Source organism: Eleginops maclovinus, chromosome 3 (assembly GCF_036324505.1).
Source record: "Eleginops maclovinus isolate JMC-PN-2008 ecotype Puerto Natales chromosome 3, JC_Emac_rtc_rv5, whole genome shotgun sequence".
NCBI lineage: Eukaryota > Metazoa > Chordata > Actinopteri > Perciformes > Eleginopidae > Eleginops > Eleginops maclovinus.
Window position 1 is genome coordinate 3,047,113 of NC_086351.1, and position 26,081 is coordinate 3,073,193.

Below are 26,081 nucleotides of genomic sequence, written 5' to 3' on the forward strand. Positions count from 1 at the left end.
CGAGAGTAGTTTCGGGGTACACGCACTGAAGCCGTTTTTATGTAATCTGAAGCACAATGGCGGCCAGAGTGAGGCCCCCCCTCCTCCCCTCTATTGCATAGGAGCCCAGACTCTCAAGTTGTATTTCTGTCTATATTCTGAAGGTTTCTAAAGATGTTTATTTTCTATACTTCATACACATTTGTTTAGCTGTTGATTCAAGGGTGGTGGTAAAGCGACAGAATCAGCAAAAGATGGATGTTAAAATATCGATTGGAAAGAATGATGTTATATCTAATGTAAAGATGAATGACCCAAGGGAACCTCTTTTCTGGTGGTAAAATGGCCTGAATGAGTACCGTCAGTAACGGTTGTACTTTAAGGTTCAAATTTGATGCTCTATTTAGCTTATATGAGGCTAAAGGCTCTATACAAACTGTTAGAGATAGGCTTTAACATGCTGTTAAATAACCACACATATAGATCATTCTTATATTTGAGTTTCTGTTGTGTTGCCTTGTGTTGAGGGAGCTTTGTGTGTGTTTTTAATGTTGAAAAAAATACAAGTTCACAACTTAGGTACATGCATATGAATATTATTGAAAACCAAGCTATTCACAGATGAAGCTCTTCTCACACTGGTCCCAGGTGAAAGGCTTTTCTCCAGTGTGGGTTCGCTGGTGGACCTTCAATGAGTCTGACCGGCTAAAGCTCTTCCCACACTGGTCACAGGAGTAGGGTTTTTCTCCAGTGTGGGTTTGTTTGTGGCGCTTCAAATCTCTTGAAGTCCTGAAACTTTTCTCACAGAGGTCACAGGAGTAGGGTCTTTCTCCAGTGTGGGTTCGCTGGTGGACCTTCCAATGGCTTAGCTGGCTAAAGCTCTTCCCACACTGGTCACAGGAGTAGGGTCTTTCTCCAGTGTGGGTTCGCTGGTGGATCTTCAATGAGCTTGACTGGCTAAAGCGCTTCCCACACTGGTCACAATCACAGGAGTAAGGTTTTTCTCCAGTGTGGGTACGTTTGTGGCGCTTCAAATAGGTTGAAATCCTGAAACTTTTCTCACAGAGGTCACAGGAGTAAGGTTTTTCTCCAGTGTGGGTTCGCTGGTGGATCTTCAATGAGCCTGACTGGCTAAAGCGTTTCTCACACTGGTCACAGTCACAGGAGTAGGGTTCTACTCCAGTGTGGGTTCGCTGGTGGAGTTTCAAATATCTAAAATATAAGAAACTCTTCTCACACTGGTTCCAGATGTAAGGCTTTTCTCCAGTGTGGGTGGACTGATGTTGCTCCAGCTGTTCTCCGATGATACTCTCCTCACCCTCATCATAAAGTCTATCTGGGTTTTTGCAGGTCTCTTTCTGAAAAGCCAAAAGTCAAATCAACAGAGATAGCAACACAGGCCAATTAGAGGACATATATGAATACAAGTTAAAAATGGATGTGACAGAAAAATAGTAAGGTTTTCAAGGAAACCTGAAAATGCATCCTGACTTGTTGTAGCCTAAAATACGGCTGAATAAAGGAAACAAATATAACTACCTATTACCTTGAAAACAGTTCTGCACAAAGACGCACTCATTGGTTGTTTGATTCATTTAAGGAACCTTTTTATTAAATATTATTAAAGACTTGCAGAATCAAGATGTGTCTTTTTCAACCAATATCATGATTACATTTTGCCTGCTGTATCAGTTATAAGGTAAGAGTTATGTATACCTCAATGTAACAACAAACATCTTGTAAAATATTGACAACATTTTCGATACTTGTACTATACTTGAGTATTTCCATGTTATGCTACTTTGTAGTTCTACTGCTCTGCAATCAGATGTATAAATCGTGTACTTTTACTCCACTACATTTATTTAGTTGCTAGGCAGATTAGGATTAATGATGCTGAATATAATCACCCTTAAATCAGACTTTAGTTCACCTGAGTAAATCCAGCAGCTACCCTGCAGTATACAAAGCCATTCAAACTAGCTGCACCTTTACCAGCTCTGAGAACACTTTGATGATCAATCATTATAAAACATATCAGAGATATTATTCTGAAATGGACCAATCAAACAATGACTACTTTTACTGTCGCTACTTTAAGTACATTTAGAGGAGAGTACTTTCTACTTTCACTGGAGGAACATTTAGAATACTTTTACTGTGACAGAGTATTCCTACACTCTGGTACTTCTACTTTACTCAAGTACAAGATCTGAGTACTTCTCCTTTACTCAAGTACAAGACCTGAGTACTTCTACTTTACTGAAGTACAAGATCTGAGTACTTCTACTTTACTCAAGTACAAGACCTGAGTACTTCTACTTTACTCAAGAACAAGACCTGAGTACTTCTACTTTACTCAAGTACAAGACCTGAGTACTTCTACTTTACTCAAGTACAAGATCTGAGTACTTCTACTTTACTCAAGAACAAGACCTGAGTACTTCTACTTTACTCAAGTACAAGACCTGAGTACTTCTACTTTTACTCAAGTACAAGACCTGAGTACTTCTACTTTACTCAAGTACAAGAGCTGAGTACTTCTACTTTTACTCAAGTACAAGATCTGAGTACTTCTACTTTACTCAAGTACAAGATCTGAGTACTACTTTTATTCAAGTACAGGATCTGAATACTTCTACTTTTACTCAAAGTACGCAAAGTTTTTAATGTTCTCATTTCATGGTAACAAGCCATCCCAGGCGTAGTTTCAGAGAACACTTTCAAGGCCCCAAAGTATAGACGCTTTTTTTGTTTGTTTATTTGTGTTTGTTTTATGGAAATAGTGACCAAAATGAGTCACCTTTAGAGATTACAGTACTGCAGAATCTTAAAACGCAACACAGAGGAATAAGAACAGACAAAAGTCAGGTAATAATCATCATCATTATTATTATAAGGTGTGTTGAAGTGAAATAAACAAATTCATATACCATTTATTTTGGAATTGTAAAATCTATTAACAGAATGGAGTAGCAATAGTAAAAAATGTTGATATAAAATGTTTAAATTTAATATTGACTGCAAAAAAAGGAAATATGGACGATATGGACAAAGAATGAGGTACCGGTCTTTGAAATCTGACGAGCAAAAATTAAATGTGACGTGCGTACATAATTGAAATTATGTAACAGTGGAGGTAGAATGAAATACACACTCTAAGTTTGATGAAATATATGAAATTGACAGGTGGAGGGGATTAAATGAGGGATGTGAAATGTAAAGTCCAGTTTGATAACCCTGTCTTCATCCCATTTATTTGGCCATGTTACAAGATGTGACGCAAATACACGTAGTGCTTCATTGGAGGACATGGCTCAACATAAACTGAGGAAGACTACTGAGGTATATCTTGTAGCGATGTTTGTGGAGATGATGAAGAAGTCTCCGGAGACACAACTTCTCTGCACTCTCCATGACCTCAGAGAGTACTAGCTGTATCATGAACCGATTTAATAAACCACACTACGTTTTAAGAAAGATTATTTGATGTGAAATAGAATTCATTTATATCTTCAACTGTGCAATACTCTATTTTTGTGTGTGTGTTGATACTGTACATTTCAGTAATAGGCCTAATCTTATTTATACTAGTCTTGCATTTTAAACCCCTAATCATTGATCCCATTTTTCAGCATTAGTAGTGCAATGCACATGTTTCTTCATACTTCAATATACTTTAAAATACTTGCTTCTTATTTCTATTGTTCGTATAACTTATCTATGTTAATATATATGTCTATATTGAAATTGGGAATAACCCAATACTGACATGTTCTTGGAACTTAAATGAGAATCCGACCCCAGCCGTTTTATTCGGGTTACGTGGAATGAAGCCCATCGACGGCAGACAGCCCAAAATCAATAATCGAACGCGCGGTCCAAAACTGACGGTTATTTCTGAGGATCTGTGTGGTGAGCTGTGTGTGGTTAGTTCACAGGTGGACAACGCGGGTCCTTTTTGCGCGGTTTTCCACACATTTGAGGGGCTGACTGAAACGAACAAAGCTATGCGCCGCGGTAATTTTGCGGGAGTGGAACGGCGGAGATCCCGAGAGAAGTAACTTGGTGCTGGAGGTTTATTGCAAGTTCACAACATGGCCCCCTTTGAACGACGACTGGGACACCTTCAGAGAGTGGAGCAACACAGAACGCATCACGTAAGTTCCTTAACAAACTAAATGCTTTCTATTGACTCACTAAATCCAAGGTAGTCAGTTACAGGGACGTGCGGTCAGGGGAGGCAGGTGAGGCAGAGCCTGCCATCATGAAAAGGAAAAAAACAACTACCATAAAATTAAATAAATATTGATGTGTCCAATAGTCTGTGCTATACGTGTATTTTATGTATGATTCCTATCATTTCGATCCTTTTTATTCGTATTTTCTGTTCAGCTACACAGGAGAGACGCGAGCTGCGCAGTGACCAGCTCTGATTGCGCAATCTCTCGCAAACTATGTTGAGCGCATGCATTTTGCGCGTGCCTGTTGCTATCTCTCTGTATATTGCCAATATAATGTTTACACACACTTTTAGTATGCGTCCTGTCTTTCCATAGTCCAACTAATGTATGTAGCCTAATGTGTAGGGTTGCAAAATGACGGGAATTAGTTGGGGAAAGTACATTTTAGCATACAATTGAGTAAAACAAACAGATGCCATTCAAATATATCCATGCCATTTCTCCATCACATGCACAAATGATTTGTAGAAGACTGGAACGCACATTTGAGCCCAAAGCACAAGACTATTGAAGCCACACATTTGAGCCTGTGGACTACACAAAGTGAAGGAAGGTTTGATGATATTATGGGGTAATATATTTATTTTATGTTTGAATTGCAAATATCACATACAGATCATCTAGTAGATAGCTAGCTGATAACTTGGATGCTAAGTAAGCCACAGCTAGCATCACTTCATTTACCATCTGTGAGGCACTCTCATAAAGATGATACCTCAAATGTGATGCTGTTTTTATCTGCCTCCTGCCAGATGTTTTGAAGATCATTCCAGTTGTTTAGCTAGCCTAACTATAAATATATCTGTTCATGCCATTGCAGCAATTCCCAGTTAGTTCCCACCAATTCCCATAATTCCTATTATTCCATGGATTGTTTCCAATATGGAATATTTCCAAGATTCCCCAGCTTAACTTCCCATGGAAATTTACCGGAAGCTTACCGGAAATTTACCGAAATGTATTTGTGTGACTTATTTAGTCTTGCAGATGTGACATAAACGACAGTGGAAACAAACACAGTGAGGCAGACAGTTCTCTGAGCCCACAGGTTCTTGTTGCTGCTGCTGTTCCTCTACGCAGAGATGAGACGCTAGGCGCCAACAAGCTAGCTGTAATCCGAGCCAAGTGTTGCAGTATACTTGTTTTCTCCGATTGACGGCCACAATGGATGTGTGTTGTGTAAATAAGCTTAAACTGTTCTCAAAACTGGACCTTTAAAACTAAAAGAAGATAAGAAAAGCCACGGAGATTTGGTGGTCCATCAGACTCAATAAATAAATATTTGGATTAGGGTTAACATTGAGAACACATTGAGGGAATAAAGAATGCTGATATGATGATATATGAAACCATAGTCAATGTTCATGCTGCCAAGAAAATGGTTAACTACTCTGTTGGGGTCGTATATTTGTAACTCTGACTCTGAACGAGTTAGTGCCTCACCAGCCATGAACCTCACCGCACGTCACCGGTCAGTTAATTTATGTAACCGTAGCCAGAGTTTTACACAATGATAATGCAAGTAATGAAGAAGATGAAAATGATTTCACGAACAGCCTGGGCCTTGTTTTGTCTCCAAATTCTAATACTCATAGGCGACTACAACTCCTGCCGATGCCGAGGCCCAGTTCTCCGTTCCCACCTCCCCGAGGCTCATTGTGCTAGGTAAAACTCTCATTCCTTAAAAGTAGTATATTAACGATAAATGCAATTAAGTGAACATAGCAAATACAGTCAGGTAACTGTTGTGATTGGGAACATTTCAAAGGTGTCATTGGGTCCCTTTTTTTTCAATTCCACACAGAAAATTGGAGAGGGTCTGCAGACATTACTGTATTGTAATATAATTGATGTTTCATGTTTGATTACTGCAGGAGAAACTATGTGGTCTGCGAACAAGTGGATGCTGTCCATAGAGGGACGTGTTGTAATCCCACTTTCCCCTCCCATGCCAGATTTTACAACTGCCTTGGCCATCTTGTTCGCCAGTTCCTATGTGTTCAATATCGAATATGAGGTGGAAGCAGCCACAACGCTGGAGTTTGCTCAGAGGTATTATTGCTCACAATATATATTCTACATCACACTTCTTTTACATATACTTTAACTGCATTTCACCTTTTAAATGTTTGCCCGTGGCATTGACCCAGCGAAATCAGAAGACTTGCATGTAGGTGGCATATTTCCATTACTATGAGGTAAGCAACTAAAACAAGTTAGGTTGACATAGGGCCATATGACTCCATGAACATACCTCGTGGTGAAAGAATATTAATATGTATCCAAAGATGAAAACACATAATCACAGAGAAAAACAAAAAGAAGATTTACATGGACAATCAATTTGTCCATCAAATGCATCCACTGGTGTTATTAAGGGGGGAGAATATATCCACCATGGACATTTGTCTGATGTTAGGCAATACAAGAATAGGGCTTCTTAATATCAGGTCTCCAACCAGCATCTAAGTGATTGTGCCCTATCATTATCAAATACGTTTGATATAAACTTGTTGATCTGCCCAGAGAGGACTCCTGCTAACCTGATGTGCTCTTTCAACCGGCCAGGTGACTCTCAATATTTACTGTTGTTTTTATGAGGTTCCTTGTCAGGATCAATCCTGACTCCAGCAAGTGCAGTGCCAAGGCAAGCCGGAAAACTGGAAGAACTGTAAAGTGAAAATCGTCAGATATGAATCCACGCGTCCTTTCCTTCATCAGGGACTTCACAGAGTTTGAATGGCAGAATAACTAGATGGAGGTGAGGCTCTGTTAATACTGTGGCCTTTAAAGAGTCGACCCTCATGGAGATAGGTTTGTTGTTTATTTGTCCAAGTTTTTAGATATTGGTCTCATTAATATATCTTCCACCTGCTTTCACTGTGTTCCTGATACTGTGGAATTATCCATCCAGAACATATCTGAGATAGTTTTCATTGGAGCTACTTTCTACTGAAGAAATGGTCCTTCAACTCAAATTCAACTCCATTCACCTTTGTTGTATTGGTGTATTAGAGGCAGTAATCTCAGAGAGAGATATTCAAAATACAGACAGTTAAAAGTCAAAGTATTGGCATGGCTGCAGACACATGTTCACCGTAGTGTACGATACTATTAAACTGATGGTACGAGAGGAGAGGGATTTTTGTTGTTGTTGTTGCTTATGTTTTAAACTTCCTAGCAGCAGGGCTTGGGAATAGTTTTTGAGCTGTGCCCAGGCACAGTAGATGGTGATGTTTTCTGCCCTCCAGTCACAAGTCACAAAAAGTGACTGCCTATCAGGGCTGTGAAGGCAATCTGGCATTCATGATGTGAAGTCATGGCTGGAGTTGAGCAAGATAAGTGGTGTTGAAAAATGTCTCTTAAACTGAAACTAAATAAAAACGACGTCCTTTAAGAAAGACTAAACTGAAACTATATGCCTTTTTAAAAGAGGAGCTGGTCAGCGCTAATGTTACTGTGAGTGAGTCATGCTACTGGGGCCGTTTTCTTCTGAGTGTGTTGGGGAAAGAGGACTTAAGTTGCTTCTCAAATCAAAAGGTTTAAACATCATGGCCATTCCGACACAGTTCTCCAACACGTATTGATATGTAGCTACATACTCCTGAGACATTATACCTGGCCCTAACAAACTAAAAATAAACCTTTCTGAAAAATGTAAACTAAACTAGAACTAGCAAACACACTCTGAAATCTAACACTAAACTAAAATGACATTGAAAAACCTTAAAATAAAATAAAAACTAATAAAGAATTCAAAACTATTAGATACTTTATTGTCTAAATCAGGGGTGTCCTAACTTTTCTCACTGAGGGCCACGTACAGAGAAACATACAAAGGGCTGGGCCCCTCACTAGAGGTGAGGTACAGTACATTTACCTCGCCTCACCTCTTCCTTCCTTATCCTGTAGGTTAAGTTATAAGTCAGCAAAATCAATCAAATGTATAGATAGTATAGTTTAATTACGCTGGCTTTGAGAAAAAATCACAGGTAGGAGTTCATTTATTTAGTTACAGAAACTGTTGGCAGCTCCTTCCTTAAAACAGAAGCCTCAGATTGCGCCTCAATCTCGCTTCACAGCGCAGTGTAAAGGGCGGACAATGAGGAGAAATATGAAGTGTGTTTTTAAAGCCTGTTATGCAAATAAGTTATTAGGCTTTTTTTTAATCAACTAGGATTTGTTCGAGAATGTTTTCCACTTGAATTGACTGTATTTATTATTAACACATGCATACTACAGTCGTATATGTTTCAAGTTTCATGTGTGGGCCATGTTCCATTAAACTTTTAGAATTTGCTGAGGGCCAATTCAAAATCGACACCAGGCCGCAGTTGGCCCCCGCGCCATAGTTTGGTCACCCCTGGTCTAAATGATCGGAAACAGTTCTTCCATGCTCATCTGCAACACACAGTGTTACATGTTATTCATAACGGGCATCTCCTACCCCCACTCTGTAGCGTAGGATTGTGGGTCCTGGCTTATTATGCTTTATTTTCTCAACTCCACGACTCCACCCCATTTACGCCAGATCGCCTACACTCTACTACATAATACATGTCGGTCATTGATCTACCACAGGACAAAAAATATCCCCAAATCCCTGTCCTTTATACACGTAATCTACTTCATTTCTTATTACCTATGATTCTTTATTTTTCAGGAATCTGCCAGAGGAAAGGAGCCATAGACCTTTTTGCTCACCTTGGTTCAACCGTGGATTAGGGTGAGCTCTCTCTGCACGTGGATTGTTTGTAAAAGGGAAACGCTTTTCTGCAGATGTTGATGCAATTAAGTTTTAAACAGAACTGTTACAGATGCAGTTCATTTAGAATATATTCACCGCTTTACCTTGCCATCAGTAATTCTACCTTGCAGATCACGGGAGTGGCCGTTCTACAGCTGCCCTGATCGATTAGTTTGTTTGTGTGTTTGTGTGACTTAACAAACTGAGCAATGGAGGCAGCAACTCCTGTGTGTTGTGAGGTGAAATGAGTTTTTTTCAATGGAGTCTCGTGGCTTTGAAGAAAGCGATATAACGACTTCCGTTCCCCGTCGGAAATGACTGTCTGACGGCAAAGTAAAGCATTCTGAATATATCGTACGTACACTGATATTGATTATTTAAGCTGCTTCATTCAAAATGGCCTGCGGGCCGTAGTTTGGTCCCCGGGCCGTAGTTTGGTCCCTCCTGGTCTAGGACAACGTAAAAACACCCAAACTTTCCCTTTAATGTTTTTCTCACGACTTTATACTTTTGTGTGATATTTAATTGTGTCATTTACCCAGGAGTAAACACAAAACACTCAAAACCTGATGAGAATGAGTAGTGTAGAGTTGGGACAAAGCTCAAGTTACATTTTTAGCTGTCTACCTCATATGCCAGCTCTGTCACTGCACTTAGTTTATTGACACCTACTTGCTATGGAAATTCCCCTAAAAACCCAATGTTTAGTTGGATGAGTGGTTGTTTGTATTCAAAGTGTTTTAGAATATTGTGTATTATGTAAGATTAGTGATAATGTGTTTGCCAAACAGTGCCTCTTCAACTCCAGAGCGTCTCTAAAATGGCTCGGCAGAAGAAATGGCTTCATATTTTTTGTGTTGATTTTTTATCGCCGCTGTTTTAAAAATGCAATCTTCATGTTTTTGGATATTAATATCCGTTTGTTTTATGGATGCTAATATTTTTTAAGTGTAGTAATTGCAGCTGCTTGTCAGTCAAGCACAGTTGATAAGACATGGAAGATAATTGTACATGGGATGTGCAATGACTACATTTGTGGTAGCCATGGTATGCTCACCCATCAAGCACAGGAAAGTACATGTTATGCTTTGATACCGTTCAACAATTAAGAATAAATTGTTCAAATGTATTGTTTGCTGTCTCCCTGCAGTTATTGTTTAAGCTTTGAAATTGTGTTGAGAATGTCTGATAATCTGTAAATGACCAGCATGACATTGTACTGTTACAAAACTGATACTGTAACTTAAAATGATAGCATTAAAGTTTCTATTCCACAGTTGAAACACTACTACCATAAACAAAAATACAGCTCAGTCAGACAACTCACGTGTTTCATTAATATGTTTATGAGAAACAGTATACAGTTTGAGTTTGGCGTCTAGGCTCGGGCCTCATCACTCCACATATTAACATAGAACATGGAGTGATGATGAGATAACTATCCCCCGAGCCTACAGGTGGAAGCTGGGGAGGAGCTGGGGTGGTGGTGGGGCAGGCGAGCTTCGCCAACGTGAACGCAGCAGCAGCGTGGAAACAGCAGTAGTAGCAGAAGCTGCATTAGCGAGGCAGAGGTAGGTGGATCCAACAGCATAAATAGAGCGCCAGATTAGGAGACTGTGTTTGGTTGGTTGCAAGAGTGACGAGGGGCAATATGTGCGAATGTATCATTGGTGCTCGAGTTGACTGCCTGAACTAGCTCGCAGGCTGCGCCCCATCACTTTTAAATGGCAGTGTTTTATTTTATAGTGAAAATACTATTACCCTAAACAGAAAAGCAGTACTGGGAAATGACTGTGTTTTGTTTTACAGCTATAACACTACTACTGTATTAACAAATAAAGTGAATGCTAATTACTGTGTCTCATTTTACAGTTGAAACTCTTATTACCATAAACACAAATACATTGCTGTGTCTCATTTTACACTATTACTGTAAATAATTTAGTAAAAATACTGTAATTAATTTCACAGTATGTGACTGGCAGCAAATGACAAGTTACTAACTGTGTTTTTTTCACAGTAAGATACTTGTTAATTGCTGCCAGCTGCAAACTGAATTTCACAGTAAGTTTCTTACAGTGTACTTTCACTCAAGTACAAGATCTGAGTACTTGTACTTCCTCTGAGTACATGTGAAGGATCAGATATTACCATCTCCTTGATTAGGCTACTTTAGCTTTAGCACACTCACTCTTTGCTACGGCTGACTTCCTGTTTACTTTTTTGATCGATTTTGCCAGATGCTTCCTAGCAACCAACCAGTTATTCTTCATTATTTACACACAAAAAATACAACCATGGAATCAATTCTGGAAACTTGAGCTGTGTCAACCACCGGACTCTAGACTGCTGAACTTGAAACAGTTTCATTGTTTTCATTCAAATATAAATACTTATTTAACCAGGATTAGTTAACTTACCTCTGCTGATGAACTCATTCGGTTATCTCCTACTCCTACTTGATGTTCAGCCATCTGCAGTAACAGGAATTACCATATCACTTATTTGCCAACTAAACAAATGAAATGAACATCTGTTGTTATTCTAAATGTTAACCTTGAAAACGTTCATTCGACACAAAAATTCACTAGCACAAAGCAGAGTCCATCCACACTTGCACAACTGACGTAATAGCAGTGCACATTATCTTTAGAGTGCAGTTTTTAAATAAATATCAACATACGTTTTAAAGAGTCAATTAAATCCAAACGATACGCTCCTGTAAACTACAGAGCATTACATAAAGCTGCAGAATACATAGCTTTCTTACCGTCGAGGTGTCACAGTAGTTTCAATAACTTCGGTAGGTTGATGGATGTCCCCGCGTGGGTCCGGTTTGGCCCATGCACTGATGGTCTCCGTGGTAACCCAATTTAAAGGTTCGAATTCAAACGGTGTTCTAAAAGTAAACACATCGAAAACAAAGATCGCTCCAATAAATATCTGATATTGTCTGCATCTTAATGGCAATACTGTGTGACTTTATGCAGCTGTGTAAATACATGCATCAATTAGAAAAAGATCAGCAAGAAATAACAAACTAGACAGACAGACAGACAGACAGACAGACAGACAGACAGACAGACATTGCAGCAGGTCAATAAAATGTACATACAAAATGAAATCAAAGATCAACACAAATCTAAACAGTTCTATAAAGTAGGATATTGTACATTAGGTGTTGGAGGAATGGAATATGAAATAGGGTCTAAATGTGAGAGGAACAGGATGTTTGATGCTGTTCCTCTCATGGACCCTTTCCAGGTGATGATGTTCCTAAGTAAAAGTAGAGTGTAGGAATACTCTGTCACAGTCCTGCATTCAAAATGTTCCTCCAGTAAAAGTAGAAGTACTCAGGTCTTGTATTTGAGTAAAGTAGAAGTACTCAGGTCTTGTACTTGAGTAAAGTAGAAGTACTCAGGTCTTGTATTTGAGTAAAGTAGAAGTACTCAGGTCTTGTACTTGAATAAAGTAGAAGTACTCAGGTCTTGTACTTGAGTAAAGTAGAAGTACTCAGAACTTGTACTTGAGTAAAGTAGAAGTACTCAGGTCTTGTACTTGAGTAAAGTAGAAGTACTCAGAACTTGTACTTGAGTAAAGTAGAAGTACTCAGGTCTTGTAGTTGAGTAAAGTAGAAGTTCTCAGATCTTGTACTTGAATAAAGTAGAAGTACTCAGGTCTTGTACTTGAGTAAAGTAGAAGTTCTCAGATCTTGTACTTGAATAAAGTAGAAGTACTCAGGTCTTGTACTTGAGTAAAGTAGAAGTACTCAGGTCTTGTACTTGAGTAAAGTAGAAGTACCAGAGTGTAGGAATACTCTGTCACAGTAAAAGTATTCTAAATGTTCCTCCAGTGAAAGTAGAAAGTACTCTCATCTAAATGTACTTAAAGTAGCGACAGTAAAAGTAGTCATTGTCTGATTGGTCCATTTCAGAACAATATCTCTGATATGTTTTATAATGATTGATCATTAAAGTGTTCTCAGAGCTGGTAAAGGTGCAGCTAGTTTGAATGGCTTTGTATACTGCAGGGTAGCTGCTGGATTTACTGCAGGTGAACTAAAGTCTGATTTAAGGGCTGATTATATTTACCATCATTAATCCTAATCTGCCTAGCAACTAAAGGGATTCAATAAATGTAGTGGAGTAAAAGTACATGATTTACCTCTGAATTGTAGTGGAGTAGAAGTTCAAAGTAGCACAACTTGGAAATACTCAAGTAAAGTACAAGTACCTCAAAGTTGACGGACTGTTGTGATGAACTGAAGCCACACTGAAAGAATCCGGAGCTACAGTCACTTTTTGTTCAGTCATTAAGTCTGGTGATGAATGGATTTGGAGGTGCATCATTCATTTGTGCCGCAGATTGTTTTGCACGTGTGCGGCGGTACATCGTGACGAAGATGGGGGAGGACTGGATCTTCCTGGTTCTGCTCGGCCTCACCATGGCTCTGGTCAGCTGGAGCATGGACTACGCCAGCGCCAAGAGCCTGCAAGGTAATCATGGGGGTGTTAATGAGAATCAGAATTCCTTAATTTGTCCCATAACATTAGATGTCGTGTTTAATTACTCCCCTTCTACTCCCGTTGTTGTTCAGCCTATAAATGGGTGTACGGGGAGCTTAAGGACAACGTGCCGCTGCAGTATCTCGCCTGGGTTACATATCCCATGATCCTCATCATGTTCGCCTCGCTCTTCTGTCACCTGGTTTCCCCACAGGCCATCGGTGAGCTCTCCATCAGCCGTCAGCCTCTCTTATCCTCCCGCTGCACCTGCCTTCACCTCCTTTTGTCTGTTTTCCTGCGGCAGGTTTGAGGCATTGTCAGTGGGGAAGCCTCCTTGAAATTATAGCTTTGGAAGCGACCAATTACTTCACACTGAGGAAGACAAACTGCTGTAGAGCTTCTGTAGGGACACGTTCAATCCGGTTAAGTGATGCTACTTAGAAAAAGAAGTTCAGACATGATCAAATGGAGTTTATTGCTAAAAGCAGCCATCAGTCAAAAATAAATCTCCTTCTAATTCTTGTTTTTCATACTTATATATAGAGTATTCTTATATTCCCTGTGTTGGGGAAACTCTTATCAGTCCTATACTGAGTTTCACGCTTATTGCTGTTGCTGCTTTTATACCTTGATTTCTCTATGGGCAGATTCAAAATGTTATTGTAGTTTTTTTGTTTAAATAAAACACAAAAGTAATTGAACTCCTTAAAATGTTTAACTTACATTAAGGTACTGCTAGATGTAATTCAATCTACAAGTTTAAATACATGTTTACTACCCCCCAAAACAGGGCATTATAACCACTCTTTCTTTACTCCACCCACCGTCCTTTAGTCTCCATATTTAATTTTCTGCTGCCTTTAATGAAAGTAAAACACTAATACCATCTTAGACTGCACTACAGCTTTCATTCTTGTATTTATACCTCTCATACTCCATTTAAGATGGTTTTAAATACTGTTCATGTTTATTTAATGGTTGTTTTTAAATGTATGTAAATGTCTTTATGCTTTCAGTGTTTTTTCTTTGAACTTTGAATTGCCTCGTTGTTGAAATCCTTAATAAATACACCGTCCTCGCCTCTCAGGTTCTGGTATCCCCGAGCTGAAGACCATCCTGAGAGGAGTGGTGCTGAAGGAGTATCTGACCCTCAAAGCCTTCGTCGCTAAAGTGGTCGGGCTGACGGCCGGCCTCGGCAGTGGGATGCCAGTCGGCAAAGAGGTGAAAAAACAAACCCCCATTTTCGTCAAGATCCAATCACAGACTTTTCGTGTCATATCCACAGCAGAAACAGCTAGTACATAAAATATATATGTATGCTAAGTACATGTTTTTAGTATATGGATTATTAACAGTCATCTTAAGTTTATTTTTTCTCTGGGTCTGTCACCGCCTTTTGATCCAGCATCTTTACCACCATCCTTCCTCCTCTCTTCCTCACCTCCATCACTCCATCTGCTCTTTCTCTGAGCTCAGGGGTTCATAAATCATCTTCTGTCATGTTTCCTCTCCTCCCGCCTCTCACGGGATTGAAGCAAATTATTCCCCCAACAAAGGAAGCACATTTATTTTGTCCCATTACAGTCGCAGGGTAGCTGTCACATCCAGCAATTACACCGTGATGAATCAGCTGCGGTACAACACGTCTCACAGACAGGGATCTGCGTTTATTACATCATCTGTGTTGTTACGTGCAGACGTGGGGTTTACATGTAACAATATTACGTAATCAGGATGTAAAATAAGGTAGCTGTGTTCCCTTACAGTTACTGATTCATCTCTGAAAATTGGGGATTACTAGCAGGATGACAATGATACTGAAACTGAAGAAGAGCGTTTAGTGTTTGTTGTAAAAGAATCAGATGTTACTCTTCTCTGTACGCTGTTCTGTTCTGCAGGCTAATACTTCACCTAGGAATCTGCTTTATGAGATACTCATTTTATACAGGTGTCCCTGATCATTGTCTTTTCAAAATTCTCCCTTTTCTTCCAAATTTAGATTCTCTTTCAAAACAAAACATCTCTGAGCAGAGGACACATTTCTGATCCTAAATATCTTGGTTTCTTCTTTTCTGAGGTCACATTGTTCTGTTGTCTTACATAAAACTCTTGAGTAGTATACCTCTTATTGATATGTCTTGCATTGCAGGTAATCCAAAAGTAATGGAGGTTGTATGACTTTTATAATGTGACTTAGAGGTACTGATTACATTTGTATGCCCTCCAGGGTCCGTTCGTCCACATCGCCAGTATCTGTGCTGCAGTGCTGAGTCAGTTCATGTCCATCTTCTCCGGAGTGTACGAGGTAAGCTGAGGCCCTGACCAAAACACACGGCATGCAGTTGATGCACCTAAAGGAGTAGTTTTTACGTGATGACTTGCTTTGTTGCTCATGTTTTTGGTCAAATCACAGGGTTTCCACAAGACCTTGAAGCCAGGCTAGTCATTTTTTTGGCACATATTCACGGTCCCACAATAAAACAGTAGTGCTGCTTTAAAGCATCTAGTGGAACATTGAAAACAAAATAAAATGACAGGAATAATATTTACAGGGCAGATACAAATACGTATCTGTTTAAATAAGAAGTCCTCAGCCTGCCACCTTTTAGTATTTTGTGAAAAGTCTTACAAAACACAGTTGATTGAAAGTACAAAGAAGCACAAATGACTAATTCTCTGGTAAGACCTCAACATTGCATTGAAGTACAGAACTGGAATACATGTAGTTCATTTGATTCCAGCACTGCTCAGCATTTTTGTCAACCCCAACCAAATCTAAGTTATTGAAAAGTATAAAATGTGATCTGCTGACCATCAGGATAACGACCTCTAATATTTGGATGACCTTCAGAAAATTAAACAAAGCTCTTCTATTCTAGCAACATTTTCCTTCCCTTGTTCCTTAAAAAATGAGACTTATTCAGTGTTAAAGTTGGTGAAACATGCCAATTTTCAGATTAGAAGGACATTGAATTAGATATTGAAGTGAAAGTGGGAACCCTGTGACTCTCCCATCTGTCTCCCCCTCTTCCTCCCCCCATCCCTCCATGTTTTTCGTGTCTTTGTTTTGGCTCGCCCTCTCGCACCTCCTCTGTGTTTATGCCTCACTGTATTAATAGTGTGATGATAATGTCTGGCATGTGTATTAACAGTAACCTCCCCCCTCTCCCTTTCCCCTTGCTCTCCCTATCTCCCCCCTCCCACCCTCCCCTCCGCTTCCTCATTCACCCCTGCTCGTCTGTGACCTTTAACCCCAGAGTGGGACCCGTAACCAGGACCTGTTGGTGTGTGCGTGTGCCGTGGGAGTGGCCACCTGTTTCGCTGCTCCGGTGGGAGGCAAGTCCCTCCCCCTCTTCCTCCTCCTCCTCCTCCTCCTCTTTATTTCTTCATGATGCGTTCAGGTGCAGGTCCCCGGTCAGGTCTCTCCTCCTGATTCAGCAGCATTGGAGGTTGAATAAATGATAAAACATGTCAATAATACTGTCATAGAGCCTGAGGTTGTACGGTAACTAAAAGGACTCGTTCAACAGTTTTTGAAATTCATATATTTGATGAGAGGAATGATGCCAAGCTTAATGTTAGGTAGGTAGTAAGTTACATTTGTCTTATCGTATCACTTATAGAAGGAGAAAAACACTTAGCCTGGCACTGAAAAAATAGGTTAATTAAAACCAGATCCATTGACATTGTGCTGACCAATAGCTGACCAAAAATGTCCAAAATAAAAGGTTACGTGTCAAAGGGATTTCTGCAGATAATAATGTGTTACGTTGTTCCTTGAAAACCGGTGATACATTCCATTTCGTTTTAAACTTAGCCAGGCTAGTTGTTTCCTCTCTGCTTCCAGTCTTCATGCTAAGCTAGGCTAATTGACGCTGTGGTACAGAGCGGTATCAATGTTCTCATGTAACAAGCGACCCAAAAATATCAATTATTGCAAGATTAAAAATATATGTTCTTCTTCTGCAACAAAAAACAACAACATAGATCTTAAAGAGGCCCTATTATGTTTTTTTGGGGGGGTTTCTCTCTCCTGTAGTATGTTATATAGGTTTTGTGCAGTAAAGGCTAAATTCCCAAAGGTCACCCCAGAAACTCTTCTTTTGGACTCCTTTTTTTAACTTCCTGAACATGGTGACATCACTATGCAACTCTCGCGCTTCTATTGGCAAGTGCTCCAACACATAGTACGTGATAGGACATCTTTAAGCAGTTGACCAATCACAACATAGTCGGCCAGCTAACCAATCGGAGCAGACTGGGCTCTGGTTTCAGACAGAGGGTGAAAAGAGGCAGTATGAGAAACATAAAGAGCTTTTTGAACATTAAAGCATGGAGGCATGTCCCAGGAGAGGAACACAATATGAACCTGAATATGAGCAGAGCATGGCCTCTAGAAAAGATACTCCTGCTCAAATTGTGATTCCTCAAGGCCATAAATAATGGAAATAGTTCATGTCTGCCACCGTTCATTTCAGCCTGCAATCAGTTGTGTTTGAGGACACTGTTTCCTGATTGCTTAATTGTTTCCTCTGATTTCTCTCGTTTGCATGTGCACCCTTTGTTTATATCCTATCCTCCTCTTTGTGACATATTTGTAACCACACTCCAGTGAGCATTATTTATTCACTTTATTCCATTTTGCTTCCTCTCTGTCACGTCTCCCCGCCCCGTCCTCTCCACCTTGATCTTTTATTCTCTCTTTCTGCATCTCAACTTTCCTGTCTTTCTGTCACCCCCTCCTCCCCCCTTCACCACCTCCTGCCTCTCACCCCCTCATTACCTCTCTCATCTCTTTTATTCCCCCCCCCCCCGCTGTTTCCCCCTTCTCTGTTTTCTGTGTCAGTAGAACCCTTATGGTTACACAGATATTCTGACTGTTGGCTGTGCCGTGGGGGTGGGATGCTGTTTCGGCACTCCTCTTGGAGGTAAATCCTGCACACTGCCTCATGCAACAAAACTCCAGCACTAAAAAACCCAGGGATCCATTCTGTACGGAGACTTTACTGTAGGAGTCTCAACAGTTAAATGTCAGTAGCACAGGGTGTCAAAAGCAAGGGGATTCAACTGATATAAAGAATCAATTGTGCAGCTTTGAAGTCCGACAAATCCTGTTAAAATAACTTGAAATGATTTTGTATTTATTTAGATGTATTGGAAGAGTTATGCATGTTTTAAATCATTTAAACCAGTTTTTAAAGTAAATTAAAATACGGTTTTCTTTATTGAAATGTATTGAACATTTTAAACCTGTTTTTAAATATCTTATAAAGTTGTGTTTTTAATTGAAATGTATTGAAAGTTTAATGAAATTCCAAAAAGCCTATTTTAAAATACATTTCTTTTTAAATGTAATTGCAGTGCAATGTTTCAGATTCACACCACACTGCCCATAATAATAATATATAGAGAAAATATATGTATTTATATAAAGCGAATGCACTAAAGTCTACGAAACGACCTTCAAGGTTTCTACGTAATCTAAAGTGTATTTATAGAATATATTAACCTAGTTTTCAATCACAATGGAAAGAAAGATTACACATGAACTATTATTTGTTATATTTTAATTTACATTTCTCCATGCCTGTCTTCTTCTCCACTGTTTTCATTTTTTTCACCAAAAAGTTTCTGTTTTCTTCAGTGTGTGTGTGTGTGTGTGTGTGTGTGTGTGTGTGTGTGTGTGTGAAAGTGTACATGTATGAGTGTGTTAATATGCTATAATGTGTGTGTATTCAGCCCCTGTGGTTCTCATAGTGTGTATAATTACGCCCTCAGCTTGAGTGTTTTTGGACTAATTCTGCTTATTTAACTAATTTTTCTCTCCCCCCTGCCTCCCACCTTCTCTCTCTCTCTCTCTCTCTCTCTCTCTCTCTCTCTCTCTCTCTATCCCTCTCATCCTCCTCTTCACCTCCTTCCCTCTTATTTCTCACACCATCCATCCTCATTTCCTCTTCTCTTTAATCCCACCTCTCCATGTCATTCCTCACACTCCTTCCTCCTCTCTCTATCACCCCCCCTCTCTCCCCCCCCCCCCCACCCTCACCACCAGGGGTGTTGTTCAGTATTGAGGTCACGTCTACCTACTTTGCGGTGAGGAATTACTGGCGGGGATATTTTGCCGCCACATTCAGCGCCTTCATATTCAGAGTGCTCTCTGTGTGGAACAAGGATGCTGGTGAGACACACACACACACACACACACACACACACACACACACACACACACACACACACACACACACACACACACACACACACACACACACACACACACATGCTGCTGTAAAACACTACTGAGCTTGCAGTTTTGGAAAGCAGCTGAAAATGACAGCTTAGTAATATGTGCTTTCTAAGATAAACCAAAGTCATCACATGCAGCATTTTCTCCTTCCATCAGCCGCAGAGCCGTCGAATTCAATACACACAACCCCTGCACATTTCCTCTGCGTGTATTTCCTTTATCCTTACACTTTGTTATAACATTTTCCAACTAATTTACACGTCTTATTCCACAAACACTTCTCTAATATTTGTCTTCTCAAACACCACACAAGCGGAGGGTTTCACATAAACAGCTTCTAAATGTTCGTCATGTGACCCTTCTGTCATGTATGTAATTGTACTTTTCTTAACCTCTCCGCATACTTCTTCTTCAGACCTCAAATTAGTGTGGTAGAACTTTTCTTTAGTGATGTCTTTGAGCTTAACTTGTCCAAATAAATGAAATTCTAAACCAAGATATTGCCCAAAACAATGTTTAGATTTTCTTTGTTTCACTTTGTTCTTTTCCTCTCAAGTCACCATCACAGCTCTCTTCAAAACTAACTTCAGGATGGACTTCCCCTTCGACCTGCAGGAGCTGCCTGCATTCGCAATCATAGGGTGAATAAGTGTGTGTGTGTGTGTGTGTGTGTGTGTGTGTGTGTGTGTGTGTGTGTGTGTGTGTGTGTGTGTGTGTGTGTGTGTGTGTGTGTGTGTGTGTGTGTGTGTGTGTGTGTGTGTGTGTGTGTGTGTGTGTGTGTGTGTGTGTGTGTACCGGGAAAAGAAGCTAATAAAAGTTGTGGTGCCGGGGGATGAGTAACGACATATTTGTTCTCGTGTTTCAGGATCTCGTGTGGCTTTCTGGGGGCGTTCTTCGTCTACCTGAACAGACAGGTGGTCCTGTTCATGAGGAGACCCACAGCTCTCACACGCTTCCTCACCAGACAGTGAGAACATACACACACACACACACACACACACACACACACACACACACACACACACACACACACACACACACACACACACACACACACACACACACACACACACACACACACACACACACACACACACACACACACACACAATCCTCTCCATGATTCTCCCGTACTTTCTTTTTTCCCTCCACCTTTAAGTCCTCCTTAAGTAACTAAAACCCCTCCTTTTTTTTAGGAGTGGGTGAATTTACACTACTGCAAACCCTGTTATGGATATAATATTTACTTTCTGCTGATAGATCTCTTTAAATACTACAACACAAGCAATGCAGCACTGGGCTTTCTAATCACAGTGAGTCAGGAAGCAGACAGTGCTCCCATGATCAAACCATTTGCCCATCTTAATGCGCCTCAGCTCCACTCTGCGCTCTCATCAGTCTCAGTGCGGCGGGCCGGACGGCAGGGCGGCTTTAACAACCTTTCAGCCAGTTGTTCACTCAGTGTGCAGATTCACTTATCCTCAGAGACTCAGCAGTCAGGGAACATTAGTGTCCTCCATTACAGCGAGAGGAGAATCACTGTGGGACAGAACACACACCGAGACACGTTGCTCTGTTAGCATCACTCGGTTTGTTGTCGCTGTCTAAGAATACCTTCCTGTTAATGACTGTTATGTGTGTGTGTGTGTGTGTGTGTGTGTGTGTGTGTGTGTGTGTGTGTGTGTGTGTGTGTGTGTGTGTGTGTGTGTGTGTGTGTGTGTGTGTGTGTGTGTGTGTGTGTGTGTGTGTGTGTGTGTGTGTGTGTGTGTGTGTGTGCGTGTGTGTGCACACCCAGTCGATTGATCTATCCAGGTGCAGTGACGCTGATCATCGCCACCTTAACGTTTCCTCCTGGATTCGGACAGTTCATGGCTGGAGAGGTTGGACTTTATTAATCTCTGACTCCTTTTCGATGCGTGTTCATTCATATTTAAAGGAAGGTTATGGAGTATGTTGAAGTAAAATAAAGGACTGTAACGATTAGAACTTTATGAGGAACTTCGAGGGAAAGTTTACACATCATAGTGGTTGTGTTGGGTACTGCTATGTTTGGAGTCATTTGTACAGCTGCAGAGGAAGCTGCAAGAAGTCTGATTAATGCCTCAAGTAGAATCACTTTGATGAGGCTAAAACTACAAGATTGAAAGTAGCTAGATTTAAAACAAGTTAGAAGAGGAAGAAAAAGACAGGAAACAATGACACATACCATCTTATCAGTGGACATTTTGAAGTAGCTTTTTATTAGCGACGCCCTCCTTCAAATGGTCTTTAAATGTATCTACTGTTATATTCGTTCATTTCTCTTTAAGGGTTTTCACTGTTATTATTTATCTAACAGTTTTTATAGCAACATTTCCCTTTTAAGTTGGTCTTTTAATATTTCTGCCCTTTATTTTAATTATGAAGGTTATACATTTCATTGTGCACATGTTTGCTTTTATTAACAGGCTTTTATTTCTTGGCGTCGTTTCACTTAGTCTTATTTTTTAGAGAGGGAATCATTATTTATTTATTTGGATTACATACCTTTTACTTCAATGTGTCTCTTAACCTGTCATGTATCTGAAAAGGTTTTCACATCTGATCTGAGGGGAATTTCTTGTTGTGATGTGTGCCGTTTAGTAAAGCACTTTGATTTTGGAAAGTGTAAAGCCATGTGTCTGTGTGTCCCTTCTCGCAGCTGATGCCCAGAGAGTGCATCAACTCCCTGTTTGATAATTTCACCTGGACCAAAATCACAGGATCTGTCAATCCGCCCGGCCTGGGTCGCTCCGCCGCGTGGCTTCATCCTCAGGTCAGCGTCTTCGTCATCCTCATCCTCTTCATCTTCATGAAGGTATCTCTCCTCTCTTCTGTCTACAGTGACGTGTCACCTTTAACGCGAGAGCATTAGAAACCTCTGATCCTACCTTGATCCTGGTTTTTGTGTTGCAGTTCTGGATGTCAGCAGTTTCCACCACCATGCCCATCCCCTCCGGAGCCTTCATGCCGGTGTTCATTTTAGGTACGAGGATTTTGTAAAGTGAGGTATCTTCTGCTGAGCACCCGTCCGATTTGTCTTCACCGCTGTGTCTTAACACCCTTAAAGGAGCTGCTTTCGGCCGCCTCGTAGGGGAGATCATGGCCACTCTGTTCCCAAACGGGATCCTGTTTGATGGGATCGTGTACCGCATCCTGCCTGGAGGCTACGCCGTCATCGGTCAGTCTACTAACCTTAGTGCTGGCCTTAACGAGTTATTGAACACGTGTGATTTCAATGAATGACAATAACATTGCTAGATTTTCTAAACATGGCACCCCATTTAAACATCCTCCAGTTATATGATATGTGGCTTTTGCATCCGTTTTGAAACAATTTCACAATTTTTACACGACTTGGTAACACTTATTACTAAAACAGGACCTTATACTTCTTCCTTTTGCCTTAAAAAACTATGAAATGAAAGATGGAGGTTCAGAGTTTTGGCCTCTCTCCTCTGGCTATGATGGAATGGGAAAGATCGTAGCTACGGAGAAACATTTTCGGAGGGGAAGCTCCAGATGTAAACACAGTAGTCCAAGTGAAATGCAAAAATAAGAAAATGATATTCAGTTTAATTATCTCAACCCAAATTGGACTTTTGTCTTACATTAGTTACATATTCATTATATTTATTAATGATACAAAATAAAACAAAACAATAATGAATGAAATACATACATGATGCCTTTACCAGCTGCAATATAGAGGTATCAATAATAACTATAAAAGTAATCATTCTAATAATAAAAAGAACAACAATAATAAAATGATTACAATATTATATTTTTATTTATTTAAAATAATTTAAATGATATTTTAATTCTATTTGTTTTGTCCTTATGTTTAAGACTTTAAATACTGATTCTTACAGCAGAATATTTCTACATTTCTAAGTAAAGTATTTTCACTCTTTTAGTTCTAAAGAATATGGGTTCTGTCTCCTAAAGAAATAAAGATTCAAAGGCTTCATACTGTAGCTGCAGCGTGGTAAATGGCAATAGGAATATTTAGTCCCAGCCTTCAACAACTGAAGAAGACATAAGGAAGTAAAGTAGTGAAATTAAATAGTGACACTGTGGAAATAAAAAACAGTAAACTCAAAAGTACTTGCATTATTGTTCAAATCTTTCTTTAATATTCATATTTTACCACAGCCCAAATTGGATGTACAAAATAGAGGATAAAGCTTTATTTTTGATCACACCCTCCTCCTCCTTTGACTACCCTCTGCTCTCTACCAGGTGCGGCGGCGATGACAGGAGCCGTCACTCACACCGTCTCCACCGCAGTGATCTGCTTCGAGCTGACGGGTCAGATCTCACACATCCTGCCCATGATGGTGGCCGTCATCCTGGCCAACATGGTGGCTCAGGGTCTGCAGCCGTCCCTGTACGACTCCATCATCCAGGTGAAGAAGCTGCCCTACCTGCCTGAGCTTGCCCTCGGGCACATCAGGTAACGCTGGAGACGTCTCATTTCAAGTGCTTTTTTAAAAATGTTTTCCATGCAGCCAAAAGGTATTTATTGTAGTGTCTCTGTATCCTCAGTAAGTATAACATCTTCGTGGAGGACATCATGGTGCGCAAAGTCAAGTTCCTGTCTTCCCACTCCACCTATCGGGAGCTGAACGACCTGCTGGACACCACGTCTCTGAAAACCATCCCGCTGGTTGACTCTAAAGGTGGGGACGACTCACACCGTCACGATAATACTTCTAACTTGTGCTGTGGATGCAAAGCTGGAAAAGGAATAGTTTGACACTTTGGGAAACAAACATATTTATGGACTTCATGTCGGGCTGCTTTTATGCCACATCCAGGAGGTTAGCTTAGCTTAGCATTAACATAAGAATCAATGGGAATAGCTAGCACAGTAATGACAAAAGATCTAGCTAACTTGTTCACTTTCTTGTACACCTTAAACAAAGGTGATTGAAATTGAGCAGTTCAAGTTATACATGGAGGTAATAGATGTTGAACAAGAGTTACTTTCACTGAAATGACAGGAACACAGAAAAAGAAAAGATGGTATGTATTTTCATAATCAAACGGTTATGCAGCCAGAGTGCGCAGGAGGAAATTTGATGCTAACGAGCTAATCAATCACAGTTGTGGTCTGCGTCAGGTAGTAACATTTCTGAGGAGGTGCTAAAGCTTATATATCTACTTTACATGTTAGAAACTCCAGGAAACTACAAGAAAATAACCACAAATTGTTACCAAAGAAGATATAGATTGTTTTTAATTGAGCTTTAACACTCTTCTCTCTGCAGAATCCATGATTCTCCTGGGCTCCATCGAGAGGACAGAGCTTCAGGCCATCCTGGACTGGTGGCTCTCTCCGGAGAGGCGAGTCTTTGAAAGAGGTCAGAGTTCACCGGGCTCCAAGATCAGCTGGGAGTCCTTCACCTTCGTAGACGAGGATGGCGGAGAGGAGAGCGCAGACAAGGTGGGGAAAACATCCAAGAAAAAAATCTATTTACTGAAGGGCTGTAGTAACATGTTGAGATACTTGTAGTTTAATTAAGTTGTGCTATTTAAACGTACTCTACACTTCACCTTACATACATTTCTGAAGCTATTAATGTACTCGGTGCTGCACTAGATTTAATAAACACTGCCTGGACAAAGAAAAGGTCACCAGCCTGTTGGGGGCAGTGCTATGATCTGGGGTGCTGCAGTTGGTCTGGTCTAGGTTCAGCAATGTGCCCAAAGAATGAGGTCAGCTGACTCCCTGAATATACTGAATGACCAGGTTATTCCATCAGTGGATTTCTTCTTCCCTGATGGCACGGGCATGCTCCAAGAGGACAATGCCAGGATCCATCGGGCTCTGATTGTGAAAGAGTGGTTCAGGGAGCATGAGACATCATTTCCACACATGGATTGGCCCCCACAGAGTCCAGACCTGAACCCCATTGGGAATCTTTGGGATGTGCTGGAGAAGACTTTGCGCAGTGGTTCGAATCTGACGTCATCAGTACGAGGTCTTGGCGAAACATTAATGCAAGACAGAAATAAATGATGTGACGTTGCAGAAGCTCGTGGAAACGATGCCACAGAGAATGCATGAAAGCTAAAGGCGGTCCAACGAATATTAGAGTGTGTGACCTTTTTTTTGGGGTAAGTGTATGATATCATAGTTACCTTGCAGATTTATATTAATTATGTATTCATTATATTTCTTAATTATACAAAATAAATAACAATAATGCATTAATACATACATGGTGCCTTTACCAGCTGCAAGGTTAAGGCGTCCATAATAACAAGAAGAAAAAGAACAACAATAATACAATTACTAATAACATTAATAATAATTCTATCATAATAAAGATAAT

At 40.3% G+C, this 26,081-nt stretch overlaps 2 protein-coding genes across 3 annotated transcripts in view; one reads left to right on the plus strand and one right to left on the minus strand.

Annotated features, from left to right (window-relative positions):
* Positions 1 to 26,081, plus strand: part of clcn1b (chloride channel, voltage-sensitive 1b) — a 50,588-nt gene that overhangs the window by 18,112 nt on the left and 6,395 nt on the right. For both annotated transcript variants that reach the window (XM_063878271.1, XM_063878272.1), the window contains exons 3-17: positions 13,335 to 13,466; positions 13,568 to 13,696; positions 14,563 to 14,696; positions 15,703 to 15,780; positions 18,325 to 18,403; positions 19,528 to 19,653; positions 20,276 to 20,360; positions 20,585 to 20,686; positions 21,515 to 21,599; positions 22,400 to 22,555; positions 22,654 to 22,723; positions 22,808 to 22,918; positions 23,983 to 24,196; positions 24,289 to 24,422; positions 25,014 to 25,189. In XM_063878271.1, coding sequence (XP_063734341.1) covers positions 13,335 to 13,466; positions 13,568 to 13,696; positions 14,563 to 14,696; positions 15,703 to 15,780; positions 18,325 to 18,403; positions 19,528 to 19,653; positions 20,276 to 20,360; positions 20,585 to 20,686; positions 21,515 to 21,599; positions 22,400 to 22,555; positions 22,654 to 22,723; positions 22,808 to 22,918; positions 23,983 to 24,196; positions 24,289 to 24,422; positions 25,014 to 25,189 — 1,811 coding nt within the window. The remainder of the gene's footprint in view (positions 1 to 13,334; positions 13,467 to 13,567; positions 13,697 to 14,562; positions 14,697 to 15,702; positions 15,781 to 18,324; positions 18,404 to 19,527; positions 19,654 to 20,275; positions 20,361 to 20,584; positions 20,687 to 21,514; positions 21,600 to 22,399; positions 22,556 to 22,653; positions 22,724 to 22,807; positions 22,919 to 23,982; positions 24,197 to 24,288; positions 24,423 to 25,013; positions 25,190 to 26,081) is intronic.
* Positions 591 to 11,806, minus strand: LOC134861288 (zinc finger protein 239-like). The gene is made up of 3 exons (XM_063878382.1): positions 11,741 to 11,806; positions 11,391 to 11,444; positions 591 to 1,337 (listed from the first exon to the last, which is right to left on the minus strand). Exons 2-3 carry the CDS (start codon positions 11,442 to 11,444, stop codon positions 591 to 593), a joined length of 801 nt encoding a protein of 266 aa, XP_063734452.1. The 5' UTR covers positions 11,741 to 11,806.

Excerpts from the sequence above, each read along its gene's own strand:
- LOC134861288 (XM_063878382.1), bottom strand. The coding sequence starts at position 11,444 with ATGGCTGAACATCAAGTAGGAGTAGGAGATAACCGAATGAGTTCATCA. Across the intron at positions 1,338-11,390 it reads GAATGAGTTCATCAGCAGAG|AAAGAGACCTGCAAAAACCC; the intron begins GTAAGTTAACTA and ends TTGGCTTTTCAG.